The following is a 15948-nucleotide window of genomic DNA, read 5'->3' on the forward strand; positions in this document are numbered from 1 at the left end:
TAAGGTACCTAGGTAGCTCCAGCTGCCTGTCACTGCCCTGACTGCTAAGAGATCCATTTGATACCTACGGTGCTGTAATGGAGTACTAGCGCTTAAAGGAAGTGACCTAAACCACAGAACCAGGGTCTTCACACACTAAATCCGAGGTAATGCGGGGCAGACGATGATGGTTGGCTCCCTTGCCGCGCAGTGTCTCACAGACGGGTTTGGCTCAACTTTGTGTTATTGGTTGAATGATGAAGAGGTTGTTGTTATGTTTCTATAAAAAACACTTAAATCCTTAGGTAGCCTTTTCTCAACGTACCCATATGATGGGTGTATAAGAAGAACACCCTCAAAGAAAAGATACAGAGGAATCCCTTGCACCATGAGCCATATCCATATCATTGATCTGCTACTAAATCGGTTCTGCTGTTCTATTTGTACTCCAGGCGCCAATTTACTCATTCATGCGACGAACTTACCCCCACATCCACCACAAACCTCCCCTGATGCCTGTACATTTGCCCCTGGTCCAAAATGCGTCTCGACAACACGCTTCAACTCTGAGACTTTCAGACATCGCAACTCGCACACTGCGCAAATTCGAGAAATATCGGGAGCCATTATCGCCAGTCCCGTAGAAGCGCAGCGCGCTACACAAATTGTGTCAATAACAACGGCCATAGAGAGGTTGCATAGACAACTTACCAAACAAATGTCCGTTTTCACATTTTGCCTCCTCCTCCTCCAATCGTAATGCCGCATCACAAAACACGCAGTGTTGACCAGCAGCAACATCTCTGAACTGCTCTCTCAATAGAGAATTGTTAAGCTCAGGCGATATCTTGCGGGTTGCTGTAGTCCCAAGCACTTCAGGGGCATTCCCGTACATCCACTCCCAAACCTGACCTTCAGTGGTTAAAGGCTTCGATAGTGTGGCTGCATCATCTTCGCCACGCTCTTCGTCTCTTCTTGAGAACATTAGTTTGCAGAGTGCTCGCCTTTCTGGGTGCAAAGTGCTGTATCGTGATACAAGCACTGCTGTTGTGCCACCGCCGGGTGACTGCACCATACCCCAGATGCGGTACCTCGATTCGGGAACTTGTAATTGTGTTGTATCTTCATCCATCAGGTCGTCTTCTGAGTCATCTGAATCCGAGTCTAGCCCTTCCAGCGCAACCGCTCTTGCAACGAGCCGCGTTGTCTGCTTCCGAATTCTTGTCGCCCATTTCGGTACAGAGGCCTCTGAGTCCGGAAGGTTTGTTTGAAACCAGTCTTGATTACGTGATGTTGCTGATAACCTGACGATTGAGTAGTATGGAACTGATCCTGTGTGTCCTATGCCTTGATCGTGAATTAGAAGTCCTAAGTTGCTGTTAGATGTGTTGTGTGCAAAGCCTGTAAGAGTCATGTACCGGAAATAGGATTCGATGAGACTATTTCATCTTCCTTGGGATACGTCGTCGAGCACTCCCAAGTATAGTGAGCGCCAGCCAACTCCTCAGCGTCGCCAACAAACGAAACCTGAAACGGCTTCACATTGAACGGATCAGCGACCACGCCCCTGGCAACGGGCTTATCATCGTCATATACGATCTCGGGCCACGTTAGCTACGGCTATTCCACGTGCCATGAACCACGTACCAGGTCTTCCCACTCGATATATGCATCCGTTGATAGAAACATGCAAATGGCTGCCATATCCGCCTTCTCGACTTCGATGTGTGGAGGGTGACCCCTTTCCCAATTGCCGAGGATAGTGATCTTTCGGAACCCAACATGATTCTTTGCCAAATATGCCAGGATAGCGACCCTTTTGCCTTGACTATTGAACCAAGGGCTCCATTTCAAAGAAAAGGCACTCCCATGGGGCACGTAGTCGGGATCTGTTATATCCAGAGCCTATTTCATGATGTTAGAGCCTTCTCCGATCGAGTTGAGCATGACTCACGTCTTCCTTAATATGTCTCCCTCTACCATCAAACCGGCCAACTTCTTGGATGTCCCATCGCGTCTCTTCACTCGAGGGATCCCCTTCTTTTGTCTGTGAGAAGTGTTGCACCGCCATTACAGCTACTTCTTCGGCATCATCGAAGTACGCTAGAAGACCTCTCCCTGTATCCACTTCTTTGGCCCACGAGAAGGCCTGGATGCGTTCATTCATATTTCGGTATCCATCTTCTTCGTTGCTGTCAGGCAGCGGAAGTTGGGCCCCGAGGCCCCAGAGTGTCTTCCATGCCTTGAAGCTTCGAACCCGCATGCCTGCTATCATTGCAGACTGCCGATCAATGTGCTCACCAATCGCGTATATACATCCACTGGTCGACAGTGCTGTTAAGATAGGTCGAAGATTACAACCCAGTCCATTTGGTGACCATTCTAACCTCACAATCTGGCAGATTGGTGCCCCCGAACCTGTCACTAACCCATTCCCCACACCAGGAAACCAATTCTCGTCGTTGGCTGGCGGTCCAGCCACTCTGATACCGGAAATTGAACAAAGCTGAGCGTTGATTGTGGGATCTGGACGAATCAAGCCTGAGGCACGATAGGAGAGCGTGTACTGGCTCTGTAATTCTTCCTCATCCGCTCCTTCGTCCGGGCCGCGACTCCTCGGATACTCTGGAAGAAATATGTAAATAGTATCATCTGTAGCAACTGCAAGCTCTGCATCACAAGACCATGCCAGAGCATGAGTTGTCAGTGGACGCGACTTGAGATGAATTGTTTTTAGGGGCCTTGTCTTGTTTTCAGAACAGTCAGCAAGCCTTCTCTTATAACTTTCTACTCAATAGGGGAGATATGAAAATGGCTGTGCATCTCGCCCGAGCAGTCAAGCGAATCTTTTGTTGAAGTCTCACCTTAGACTTTTCCATTGTAGCAGCTGAGACGGGTCGTGTCACAGGACGGCCGCAAAAAACATGGGAATTTTCCCTCTTATAAGATAATCATGTGAGAAGGAAGTCTGGTATTTTAATTCGACAGTGGCATGGCAGAATTGAGAGTTTGATGAGATATTCGTAGGTATGAAATGGTTGATACCAAAAAAGTTGCTGACTAAGAAGCAGTACACATTTCATACCTACACCATGAAGAAAAAACAGACGAGATCCTTTATGCTGCCAGGTGTTGAACTCCCTATGCTTAAAGCAGTCTATGAGTACTAATCTTCATAGAGTATCAAAAACAACAAGCCATTGACGCATGTTTGAAATTGTATCAAATTGATTAAGCCAACATATACCCTGTGTAGGACCGGTTGTCTGTGGCCATGTCTGCAGATTGCTCGACTTATCACTACCTAGGGAGTATGGTAACAAAAAAATACATCAATCCCGTCAAGGACGCCGTTCTCCATGTTCTTGGTATGCCATAAATATATAAAAATAACAATAGTCGTGATTGTTGACCTCAACCCTCTAAGAAAGATCCTAAACCCCAGAGAAGGCCACAACCTGCAAGCGCTGTCGCACCAACGACCTTCTTTGTCCACCAGTTGTCATCCGTCAATGCCTTAGCTTTTTGGATCTTCCTGGCTGCCTCAGTTGGAGCACTAGCAGGTGCCTTTGCAGATACCTTCTCCCCAACAGACTCCTTGGCTGCCTCTGCTTCCTTCTGCTGCAGAAGGGCAATTTTCTTGCTGAGCGCCAGGAGATCCTCCTCGAGAGTCAAGTTGCCGCTGCGGTCAACCTCAACGTTTTGGATGTTGCCGAAGAAGTCTGTGATCAGACGGCTACGGGCGTTTTCTTCGCCGCCAGGGAAGAGGTCGTAGCGCACTCCAGCATGTGAGTGGATCTTGCCGAAGTCGTAGCTGTCGAACAGTTCGCCCACTGTCTTCTGGCTGTTCAGGTCCTTGACGTTATTCTCAAGGAATTCAAGATTGTAGTACGTGTATCGATCGATAACGGCGACGCCTACATCGTTGTCGGCGTGATGTGAGTATGAGGACTGATCGAGCTTGGAGGAACCGGTAGCGATGATGTTAGGGGAGTAAAGTCTGCTGTACATGGTGTTCGCTTGGCAGGTGTCGATCATGAAGAGGATCTCGTGATATCTGAACACCGTTAGTGGTTGACAGGAAAGCAATGAAGCCACCACCTACCTCTTCTTCTCCCACATCTCCTCAAAAGCGTTGGCAAGATCAAATGCGCCAATCTCCTCAGCATCCTGGAACTTGAGGAATTCGTTTCCACCATGGCCAGTCATGTAAACCAAGATATTGCTTCGATCATCGGTAAGGAGACGCTTGCTTCGCGGCATCTCCGCGCCCACGCGATCCGTCAACAGGCGAATAAAGTTCTCGACAGTAACTTCGTAGCCACGGTAGTCCACCTCGATGTTGTCGCCGTAGAGATCAACAGCGCGGTCAGAATTGCTGTAGACGGTTCCAGGGAACGCGTTCCGGGGATTGCAGGCCATGTCGTCGGGAAGCATGAGGATGATCTGGGAGTCAGGTATACCCAGGCGTTTGACGGTACGGTACATAGAGAGGACATTGGCGAGATGGCGGTAGTTGAACCAGAATCGTGATGTGCAGACAAGAACGGCCCAGTTGCTGGTATGCTCGCCGAAAGCGATTGTCGCGAACATGGCCGCTGCCACGATGGCATGAAATCGAAGTATTGAGAGGTTCATGGCGGGGGATGCGATATGATGAAGCGAACTGGTTGACAAGGGAGCGCGGTAGATTAAGGAGCGAAGTTTAGAAGACAGATGCAGCAAGTGGCATATCCGCTGGTTGTATGTCAATGAAACTGAGGTTGCTAAGAAATGCTCCCTCAGACTTACAAATCTGTACAGCGGCGATAATCATGAATTCCATCCACTGGATATCCCTTTGTGGATCAACGTCACCAAGGAGGGAACACCTAACATTAAAGTTGATTGATTACTGTTCAGCACATAATCGGAGTCTTACCAGATCTGGACCCGGAGTTTTCGGCGTGTAGGATCCGATAAAACGGCCCCTGGCGCTTGTACTGATTCGAGGCACTAACAAATTCCCACAGCATGTCACCAATCTGAACGGGGTACCTAAGAGGCAGTGGAACTTCACCTCTCAGTTGTTACTATGTACATCTCGACAAGAAAGAAAAATCTTGGGGTGAGCTGGCAAAGATGGGGATAACCTCTCCTGTTTCTTAACCAGGATTGAGAAACAGTTGGGGTTGGATCTGTTGGCTTCGTGTTTGTTTGATGAGAGTATCTGATATGGTTCGACTCCGAGTGAGATATGCTCTGATGTTGGAAATGACTGTGTCATGGGTGTTGTTTTAGGGAATATTGAGTCTGAGAATGGGATCAGATACATGTGGCACGGCATGGTTTGAGATCAACATGGCTAGGGAGTGTACAGGAAAAACACAACCAGGGCATAGTATCCATGAGATTTCACTGTAGATTATACGCCAACCTCGAAATTATTAGTCTCGAGAATGATGCCTGACAGGATTGACTGTCGATTTGGCTGAAGGACCGTGTTCTACGGACTACCATCTCAATCTGCGGGCTTAAGGTTCTGAGTTAGAGCATAAGAGTACTGTAGTTGAGCGAAGGCGGGCAGGGCGTATGGATTGTGTCGTTCACGATGCTGACTCTGCTGTATTGTGGAGGAGAAGATACACCAAGAGCATTCTATCCAACTTAGCCAGACTAGACATACATACATATTCAGCCTGGCCAGCACCGGTGCGAAAACTTTTTTCAAGATTCAGGCAATCTCTATCTTAGCCTGAATCAAACGCTTCAGTCTGATGCGGATATACAAGCCAGGACCCATAAACCCCTCTTCTCGTGCTTTCATGGTCATGATGGGAATCGAATTTTCAACACGATAACGAGAAAGCACAATCTGTAATTAGTAAGTCACTTACAGTAGCGTCTCGTAGCTGCATGGAAGAGCAAACAGAAAAAATGGAGGACCCTGCAGGGACTCCACCATGACGATGTGATAGACCATGGATGGAACTGAGACTGGGGTCGTTGCGACTAGGACATTCAAGTTGTTCGCTGGACAAGCTGCGACTAGAGAAGCAGTAAAGGTCACGTTGACAAAGATGCCGAACAAAGCCGTTGGCGCATACCGAGAAAGGTGAACGACCTTGTGTATAACGACTCCATAAAATTAAGCCATGTATCTATCGTCAGGTGGGCTGAAAAGAAAATACAGAAGGCTTCTAGTGAGCCGCAAGTGACGAATGAGGGCCGGCACCGGAGTTGGAAAGGTACGATCACATGAATATTTCAGGCGTGAATTCCTCCAAATCGTCGAGTCGTGTTTTGAATGGCGTAGGTGATCCACTACTTGGCATGGACAGGGCATGGATCTTGAGCTGTACTGTATGGATGGTACTGTACTTCCACTGCAGGCAGACCAAGGTTGGACCGGCTTAATTAAGGTAAACTCGGTGGTTGTGAGTCTTGGCCGAGGTTGAGCAATAATATCGTGCATAGAGCCACGGGGTCAGTTCAGAAGCTCTGAGGTCGAGAACCAAAGACATCCAATGACGAGAGGTTCCGTGACTACATGCCGGAAACATCAGCTCGAAATGATGGAGCGCGTGGTAAAAAGCCTCAAACATCACCTGTTACCGAGAGAAGCTGGGGGGAGGAAACCTGGGGTTGAGGAGAATCACGATAGAATGATGTATCGTGACCGTGACAGTCCAAAAAGAACAGTCTAACCCCCAACATCTCCTCCGGAGAACCCCCAAACTTGGGTATGTATGGCACTGAGCATCGTTTTCAATATTCATTATGACAATGCTGATCAATGCCAATTATCGTTTGGCTTCATTTCTCTTTGACAGAACTCTCCGATCATGACTGGGCACTTGACACTTGATTAAGGTAGACCTGTTTACCTTCCTGATTGCAAGGCTGGCTGATAATGAAACTCCAAAGCTTCCATGGTTTTTATACACACCTAACAACCTAATAGCAAGTATCTGACATTGCCCCGCAATCCTTGTCGTAACACAACACGAAGACCAAATGCAATGCATTGGATGCACACTTTCTTTGGGTCTAGGTCTCTAGCTGGGTAGGTTGACAAGGTGTGTGTGTGCGCGTGTGTGTCGTGTTTCGACTTTGGAGTATTGGAAGTCTCAAACTTGTTGCTAAAAGTAGTCCTCATTATTACCTGGCTTTGTGTTCTTCTACTCCTCTTCTTACTACTTCTATGACTTTTCCTTCTTTCAAATGCTATCTTCATTTCCAATGTCTAACAAAATCGAAACACCACATACGGATACTCCTTTTCTCTTCCGCCTCATCTTATCTCCTACTATCCGGGGTGACACGGTGTATGTTACGTCCACCTCAAGGACCCTGCCTTTGTCTCTTCCTTCACCTCAGGTCAACCTCTGCCGTGCGACGGTGACTCGCTGAGGTGAGCCCAGGTACCTCAAGACCGGCTCCAAGGGACCAACTACCCCTGGTCACCTGCTAAACAGCCACACAAGAAACGATCCTAGTTGAGCTCCCTGCTTCTGCGTTGTGCACCGGTAGACCTTCTGGACCGTGGCGTGCATATGAGTCTTTGGCTGAGTTATCCTCTTCCGTCTCATCTGATTTGAGTAATTCGACCCCCCGAGGCAAAACGCCAAAAACGCCGGGGGAGCCTAAATCGGTCACTTTTGTAGTGGAGGCTTCTTTGAAGGTGCGTGCCTGGGTCTGGGTACAGTACTTACACTGCCCTGTCTAACTAGTCCTGTCGGCTTTATAGCGGGCGCCTGCACAAGCTCCATCTAAAATAACCAAACTAACTGTGCGACGTGCGCCAGGGTATTTGACTACCCCCTTGGCCTCCATCTCTTATTCGGTTCAATCCAACCTTACTCTTCTTTCCACTGAAACAACTGACAAATCTTTCTCTTCAACTTGTCGAGGTATTTGCTGTCTCAGCACTGGTACGGCTTGTCTCCATTTCGCCTCTGTTGAAGACTTGACCATGGGCCGTACGCCGGCCTACATCTTTGTCGTCAGGTACGTTTTCAGCTACCTTTCCAGACCCCTGTCATCATGATGCATCGTCGCAATCAGATCGCGTAGCCCTAGCGCTGTGTATGTGTATGCGTATGCGTACAGCATGACAGTATAGGCATGATGTTGATTACAGAACTCGACTGACCTCTATTCTAGGCACGGCAACCGCCTTGACGCTGCTGACAAGAAATGGCATCTTTCGTCCCCTACACCATATGATCCTCCTCTGACGTACGGCGGCTGGCTTCAAGCCAGAGCTGTCGGCAACCAAATCTCCAGTATTCTCGAACAAGCGAAAGACGAGTACGAGACGACTGCCAAAGGCACAAAAAAGCGACGTAGATTCAAGGTCGTCATTCATAGCTCGCCATTCTTACGATGCGCTCAAACATCGATCGGCATCAGCTCTGGTCTTGCACAGACTCCCCATGAGTCGCCTCACCGTCCGAACGACATATTCGTTTCAGCAACGGGACCACCAAAACACTTTCGATCTACAATATTACGTCTGGATTCCTTTCTCGGAGAATGGTTGTCTCCCGAGTACTTCGAACAGATTACCCCACCACCTGGTGCCGCCCTCATGCTTGGAAGTGCAAAGGCCGAACTCCTACGACGCGAAGACTACAGTGCATTGACATCTGCACCCGCTCCCACTCCGATGCCTCATAGAGGCTCTAATGCTTCTCTCTGGAACGGATCTCCTGCCGCCAGTCCCTCTCTTGGCCCCTTGAGATCAGGGTCTGCAGTGGAAGGTTCAACAGGGTCGGCTATGGCTGCGGCTCTAACTGGGCAGCTGGCAACTCAGATGGAAAAGAAAGGCTACACAGTCCCAAAGCCAAACTATGCTATCTCGAGTTCCGGAAAGATCCCTGACGGATTTGTGGCCCACGCGCGTGACGAGTGCGTTGTGGTAGATTACCAATGGGATTCCATGAGAGCTCCACTGGATTTTGGGGATGGCGGCCAGCTTGGAGAAGAGTGGACAGACATGCACAAGAGATTTCGACGCGGTCTAAAGAAGATGGTGGACTGGTACGCTACGACTGATGCGCCTGATGAGATGGTAACGCAGGCTGCCGGAACTTCACAGAATGACACACATGACCCCTCGATTTCTGAAGACGAGGATGTAGAGACTGTTGTTATTCTTGTATCTCACGGAGCTGGATGTAATGCTCTCATCGGTGCTATTACTCATCAGCCCGTTCTTATGGATGTTGGAATTGCATCCATCACGATGGCAGTTCGAAAACAAGATGCCGACTACGACACTCTCCTGGCTGCATCAGCGAATGAAGCGCCAAACTCAGAACCCCATGTCTCTCCCCATCAGATGTACGATATTCGCATGTCTGCAAGTACAGAACATTTGCGCTCAACAACCTCGACTCCAGTCTCATCCCGATCAACTTCAGCTGATGGTTTCCCTGCTGCTATCCGCGGCCGCAACCCCAGCATCAGCAGTACTGACGGACCCGGCCCACTCATTGGTTCTTTTGTCTATTCCGACCCTATCATTCCCATGGGCAGCCGTAGTGCTTCGGCCAGTGCAAGTGTGGGATCGTCTTTACGTCGAACTTCTGGGTCACAGCGGCCACTGAACCGAGGACCAGCTCTTACCACGGCAACGGGCGAATCAGGCTCAAGGAGCAACTCTCCGAGCGCTAACACATCCTCGTTCGGCCTGTGGACACCTGGGCCTTCGTCTCTTAGACTGATGGATGACGGTAGTGATGATGCCTCCGACAAAGAGGACTTCGATTCTGTGCTGCCTAACTTCAGCCGTTTTAAAGGTATTCCGGAGGACAACAAGGGAGAAGCCCAAGCTTCTGCTGCCATGTCTACCTCGAACTCATCTACGCAATCATCTTTTTCTTCAAGCTTTGAACTTAACTCTACAAACTCGCTATCTATGAGCTTGCCGCCCGCAGCCATCACCTCACTCAGCTCGTTCTCGTTCCCACCAAGCGGAGAGACTACTCCAAAGGCCACGCCCCGAGGTCCTATTCTCTCAGCCCCTATCAGAATCAAGACGGATATCTTGCACGATTTTGAAAAGCCCGCTGAAGAGCTTCATATTGGACAACTTGGAGATGGTCTGGGCGGACTGTGGGGTCTTCCTCGACCTCCTGGCGAGGCCGAACGTTTCCGCGATATGAGTCTTTCAAAACGACGTTGGACGACTACCGAGCGCGCTTAACGCTCGACTCTCTTTGATACCCTACTATACTTGTCCCTTTGACAGGATGCTGACTCAGATATCCTCTTTTCTCAAGGACTAGAGCAGGACGTTATTTATGTCTTCGCCTTATACTATTTCAGCGCGCGTTGCTTCCTGCTCGTCGTTTACTCTTACTTAATCAACGACAGGCAGGTCTGTCTTTTTACTCATGGCATCGGCGAACTGGCGGGATACCATCCACTCACGAAATGGAGCGCAGCAATGATACGCCGGACCTATTAGCATTAGGATTGATACCTAGGGAAGGGATGAATTTACAAGAACAACAACATGTTTCATTGAGTTGCCTAAGAGCATATTGCTTTGCACTTTGGGATCCGGCGCACGGTTATTACGGCGAAAACGGCGGCAATGTATTCTGGTACGTGGGATAGCATATAGCGATACCAGGATTATAGGCACGATCGCCCTCAAGAGCACAAGATTGCTCAAATGTATTTTGTTTAGAAAGTGAACACCAACTCTCATCTTCACCACTTCATTCGGCCACTGTTCGTGACGAGCTAAGTAAAACACTTGGTGGGTGCGCGGAATTATGTTTTGATTCATCTATCCGTCACAACAGAAAGTCAATAACACGATCTAACTGTTCATGATCTATGTGCCTAAAACAAATGATATGCTCAGCGCTCGAATTCTGCTTGAAATGCGCATCCACCGCCGATGAGAAAATACAATTCACGTCATGCCCAGCAACCAACGCCATCCATCCGCTGTGACCTTGTCCAATGGTCAACAACCCGTGTCGAAACCCTGAAAAATCCGAAAGCAAGCTTTTCCTATCTATGCCTATATCGCTTTACCTCTTCGACTTCTTTGCAATGGCATCTAGCCGAAGACCTTGTTCATGGCCTGGTGAGCCAGCTCGACACCAAGGAAAGTAGCAGCGTTGGCGGGCACAGCACGAGCAAGGGCAGGGCCAAATCCTGGGAAGAACGCCTTGACGCCACCCTTTCCGTAGAGCTCACGAACGATGCTGCCAACGGAGATATTTCCCTCCGAGGTCTGCAGACGAGACTTGACCGTATCGATGGGGAAGACAGGTATCCACATGGCAACTCCAGCGGCAGCTCCAGCGCATGTGATAGCACTGAGACTAAGCTGACCGCTGGGCTTTCCAGTGAGGGGATCAATCGGTGTCATCTTTCGCTTGATGTACTCGTAGGCGGCAAAGTAGGCAGCAGAACCGGGGCCGTCACGGGCGAGAGTAGCAGCGCTGCCGCGGAAGACGCTGCGGAGACCACCCTCCTTGTAGAGCTGGCGGACGACGTCAACACCTCCGTTATACTTGGGCTTCTCGCCGGGAGCAAGCTGCTTCTGACCCTGGACTTGGAGGATGACCTTGATGCGCTCGAAGGGTGCTGTGATGGCGGTCATGGGAATGGCGGAGATGAAGCCGGCGGTTGAGATCTGGGCGATTGTGAGACCCTCGGCGGGGACTTCACTGACACCTCGGACGATTTGCTTGCCGAGGTCGTAACCCCAAAAGGACACAGCAACTAGGTAGCTAGGTCAGTTGAAGGCATGGGAAGTTGAAAAGGGATTACAACGTACACATAGGTGTGACACCGACAAGAGGCGCGCTTACGCCAGCGTAAAGACCTCTTCGCAGACCATCACGAGCAATACTCTTGCGAACAACATCGATGGCAGAGGAGTAAACACCTCTCTCAGCGGTTTGAAGGCGGACCTTGACAAGATCGAAAGGATGTCCCACTACGACAGCGCAGAGACCACCGAAACCACCAGCCGCAAAGGCGCGGAGCTGCTGAGCGAGGCCAGAGGATGCGCCGGCCTTGGAGTCATCTTTTGGTTCAGGAGTGGGCGCAATGGTCTTCAGCTTGTCTACGACACGGGCCTCGATGGCGGAGTCGGGGGTATCGGCGGAGGACATTGTGAAGAGTTTGGAGGGGGAGGATGGCCGGGAAGGAGGAGACTCTGAGAGGTGAGGTGAAGGAAGGGTTTATGTTGGATTTTGACAAAATGAACCTCGGAATATGGAATGTGGAGGACGGGAGTGGGATAATAAGAGTGTGGGGTGGTCTCGGCCGAGGGGAGGGTGTAGCTTGTAACCAAGAGCTTATGATGCAAGTCAAGTAGAGAGCTATGGGGATATAAAACAAGAAAGAAAAGGTGTAAACAAAGAGAGGGGGGAAGTAGTGAGAGGTGAGAGTATGTTATTAACCAAGATCTGATCGGGCACGTCACAGGCGTATTTTCTAAGCTGCTATTCGATTGGTACGAGCTTGACTGAGGTTCTGCTATGGAGCTTCTTCACGTCTCAGTGCATCCCTTTGCTTGATTATTATCCATTTCACAGCGAGATAAATAGTAATTATCAAAACGAAAAAAAATTCATGGGTAGTAACAAAGCTAGTAAATCTAATTCTCCAACTCCCACTCGGTCTTCCGGGGCAATGATCTCTCACTCACCCGCGATCCCCGAGCCCCGGTCCCGGCTCTGTTCGTTTTTTGTTGCCTCGGCTTCGGCTCGCGGGGTGCATCATGAGTCTCTGTCTTCCCCACATGGAAAAGGACCGAGTTTCGTGGGGTACCAGAGGCCGGCATATCATTCATTGCTCTGGGAAGCTGATGTCAGTTACCATGCAATGCAGTGCGCTGACTGCAGAGCATGTGGTTACACTGCTACAACAGCCCGGGCAGACGGAATTGAGTCGGGATTAGGGGCTCTGCATCTAGGGCTCAAAAGGTCAAGTGAGGTCATACACCAGATCTTCAGGTCAGATTAGGCTCCTTCAGTTGGAGAAGAGCCCCACAGTCCCCATCTCCTGCATCTGACTATCACATGCAAAGTTGCAAACCGCAATTTTGTCTCAGATATACCTACATAGATACCTTTACTGGTATTATAGCCTGATCACGAGCTACAGATATAGCAAGCAAGATGTGAATAGTGATTGAAGCCTGCTCTATTGCTGGATATACACCTGTCTTACCCCTCTACTCTAAAGTCTCTGTCTCCATGATGAAAATCCAAGTAAAACTATTATAATGATACATGTGATCCACCACGTGCCCCATGAATGACCTTGTTGGCCAACTCCAGGCATTCATAGCCTGAGAACACCAAGACAACCCAACTGGCAACGGTATTGACCCATTTACCAGTCTCTTTTCTTTGGCGGCTACCGTTATTCCAACGCAATATCCTTCAGCAAATAAATCGACAATCATCTGTCCCTCTTTGATACAAGCAAGTCTTACACTTCGTCTCGCGACAATGCTTCTCCCCTTCACTGTACACTCCCACCTCCTTCATACTATTCATCCCAACTTAAAACTCGACTTCTAGAATGCCTTCGCTGATGTCAATGTGGGCGTTGCTGGTGGAGCTGGGATTCCTCGTCTACTGCACCAACAGCTGTTGTCTCCTTCTCGTTCAACTTGCACCACAACGTCTGCCCCTTCTCTCAAGAGATAATCGCGAACTCGATCTCGGACGTCTTCCAACGGAGCTCCTCTTGCTGCCACGACGTGAACAACGCCTAATAACTTCCCACCACTAGGGCTAGCGCTGTGATCATCCCTCCAAAACTTTGGCGACGAATAGCCTACTACTCCTCGTTGGTTCAGGATACCGCCTAAGCTGTTTCGAAGATTGTACTCTGTATCTTCTGGGATGCTTAGTAGTAGCCGTTTTGCTGACGAGTATACTAGCGGCTTGGATGAAAGAAAGATCAGAACAGCAATAAAGCATGAGGCCAACGGATCCCATCCGGCCCATCCCCATAAGCTCGTTAATAATGTCGATACGATGACCGACACGCTGCCCAAGGTATCGGCAAGGATATGCAAGTAAATGCCGTGCATGTTCTCGTTGTCGTGGCTGTGGCCGTGGTCATGGCCATGGTTATGACCATGATCATGGCTGTGAGAATGCCCGTGGTCGTGTCCATGGTCGTGTCCGTGGTGATGGTGACCGAATGCCATCATTCCAACCAGATTAACAAGAAGACCCAAAGTGCTCACAATAAAGAGCTCGCCTAATCGCTTTGTTTGAGTTCCCTCCCACAGCCGTTCAAAAGCCTCAAAGGCAATTTCGACACTGAGTAACCTACACCCAATAAGTTAATAACGGGCCTGCAGATGTGCCGAAAGTTACTTACATCAACAAGATACCGTTGGCGAACCCACTCAATGTCTCAATCTTGCCGAAGCCATAAGGAAATCTCTGGCTTCGCGGCCATTTGCTCAATACAGCAGCCAACAAGCCCACCATGAGCGCCACGCAATCAAAGAACATATGGATACTGTCGCTCAGTAAACCAAGCGAGTCTGTGACGTAGCCATAAAACGCCTGTACAGCCATGAACGAAAAGTTGAGCCTAGACGGAGATTTGAATTAACCAAGCATCCCAGATAAATCATGCGGTTTCGCTTACGCCATAAAGTAAAAAATACGCCTGGAGTCCTTCTCAATCAAGATAGCATTCAAAATAGGAAATCTTGTTGTATACGGCAGAATCATCCGGGTGAATAATGATCTTTTGCCCTTGTCATCATCATGCGGGTGGCCATGATCATGCCCATAATGATTGCTATGGTCATGACTATGTGAGTGGTTGTGAGAATGCGAATGGTCGTGGGAATGGTCGTGGGAATGATCGTGATGGCCGTGGTCATGATGGTCGTGGGGAAATTCCGGAGGAGAATAAGTCATATTGGCCGATTCGGGACCTGGTGTAAGTATGCTCTTGCCTCCCGGTGTTCTCTCTTCTGTCCACCCCTCCAATGTGTTTAATGGGGCTGGAGGGAGTTTCTCGCGGGCAATAGTTGCGCTTGTGTTGGACATGCGGGAGCGTCTGTGTCCATGCTTGTGGATACTCGGGTTGTGGGAGTGTGCAGAATGGTTTCCGTTTCCATCCGCACAATCATGGCTAACATCGTGGTTATGGTCTTCGTCGGGTACTGATGGAAGGCTCCCGTTGGAGAAAGTCGATTGTCGTCTAAGGTTGTTCAACGACGATTGAGAATGACTTCGCGTGTGTGAATGCATATGGTTCTGATGCGCATGCGGCAGAGTGGAAGTCGGAAGGACGTATGAGGACGTCATGTTATAATTTATAGAACTCGGGATGGTTGCTCAAGTCAAGAGTTCCGCCCTGAATCAAGTTACGGGGACGACGCTCAATGAGGGCGGTGATCGGATATCGGCGCAAGTGTTGGCGATTTCAAAGAGAGTCCTTACACCTCCCCTAGGGCCAATCGCAACGTCATCAGTCGAGCGTAAAATTAAATTTGTGAAACGGGCGCGTCGCAAGCAGCTGTACGGTATCGGGTACAGAAAGGCAAGAGAAACAGAGATCGTGGGACGTCTAGAATCCTTTCTAGAGTAGACGCGGGAGGCGTGATGAGCCGTGGTGGTTGTGGCGGACTAGAGATAGGAGACTCCAGCACGTGGAGCTAAAAGTAACAACCCGAATGAGCAGCGATCGACGGGGAGCCAAGAGGATCAAGACCCAAGATGGAAACAGCTGGAGAGAGGGAAAGAAAAGTTGATGACTCGATCGGCGGATTAGAGTCGAGCCATTTGATCCTGCTGAAGATTTGATCTTAGTCGGTGAAAGAGTTGCTAAGGCTGTTGGGTTCGCCAAGTCTTGATACCATTTTGAAGTCACTTGATTGTTGATCTGGGTTTGCTCCTTCCTGATCCTCTGATACATCATGGGTTGGTTGGCCCTCATGGCCCTGTCGTTTGGCCGGGGATTGCTAGG

The 15948-nt window shown here is 49.4% G+C and overlaps 5 protein-coding genes across 5 annotated transcripts; 1 reads left to right on the forward strand and 4 right to left on the reverse strand.

Moving 5' to 3' along the window:
* Positions 1-447: 447 nt before the first annotated feature.
* FPRO_03011 (uncharacterized protein) lies at positions 448-2858 on the reverse strand (the record flags this gene model as incomplete). Its single annotated transcript, XM_031226825.1, has 6 exons — positions 448-635; positions 691-1347; positions 1398-1578; positions 1627-1884; positions 1934-2725; positions 2844-2858. The coding sequence occupies 6 exons, from the start codon at positions 2856-2858 to the stop codon at positions 448-450; spliced, it is 2091 nt and encodes a 696-aa protein (XP_031077322.1).
* Positions 2859-3393: 535 nt separating this feature from the next.
* FPRO_03010 (putative GPI-anchor transamidase) lies at positions 3394-4617 on the reverse strand (the record flags this gene model as incomplete). Its single annotated transcript, XM_031226826.1, has 2 exons — positions 3394-4036; positions 4085-4617. The coding sequence occupies 2 exons, from the start codon at positions 4615-4617 to the stop codon at positions 3394-3396; spliced, it is 1176 nt and encodes a 391-aa protein (XP_031077323.1).
* Positions 4618-7933: 3316 nt separating this feature from the next.
* FPRO_03009 (uncharacterized protein) lies at positions 7934-10171 on the forward strand (the record flags this gene model as incomplete). Its single annotated transcript, XM_031226827.1, has 2 exons — positions 7934-7968; positions 8125-10171. The coding sequence occupies 2 exons, from the start codon at positions 7934-7936 to the stop codon at positions 10169-10171; spliced, it is 2082 nt and encodes a 693-aa protein (XP_031077324.1).
* An 870-nt stretch (positions 10172-11041) lies between these two features.
* FPRO_03008 (putative carnitine/acyl carnitine carrier) lies at positions 11042-12107 on the reverse strand (the record flags this gene model as incomplete). The annotated part of the gene is made up of 2 exons (XM_031226828.1): positions 11042-11712; positions 11768-12107. 2 exons carry the CDS (start codon positions 12105-12107, stop codon positions 11042-11044), a joined length of 1011 nt encoding a protein of 336 aa, XP_031077325.1.
* Positions 12108-13522: 1415 nt separating this feature from the next.
* On the reverse strand, positions 13523-15287 carry FPRO_03007 (uncharacterized protein; the record flags this gene model as incomplete). The annotated part of the gene is made up of 3 exons (XM_031226830.1): positions 13523-14288; positions 14341-14559; positions 14617-15287. The coding sequence occupies 3 exons, from the start codon at positions 15285-15287 to the stop codon at positions 13523-13525; spliced, it is 1656 nt and encodes a 551-aa protein (XP_031077326.1).
* Between the last annotated feature and the right edge of the window lie 661 nt (positions 15288-15948).

The sequence above is a fragment of the Fusarium proliferatum genome (genome assembly GCF_900067095.1).
Source record: "Fusarium proliferatum ET1 genome assembly, contig: FPRO_scaffold002, whole genome shotgun sequence".
In the NCBI taxonomy this organism is placed as follows: domain Eukaryota; kingdom Fungi; phylum Ascomycota; class Sordariomycetes; order Hypocreales; family Nectriaceae; genus Fusarium; species Fusarium proliferatum.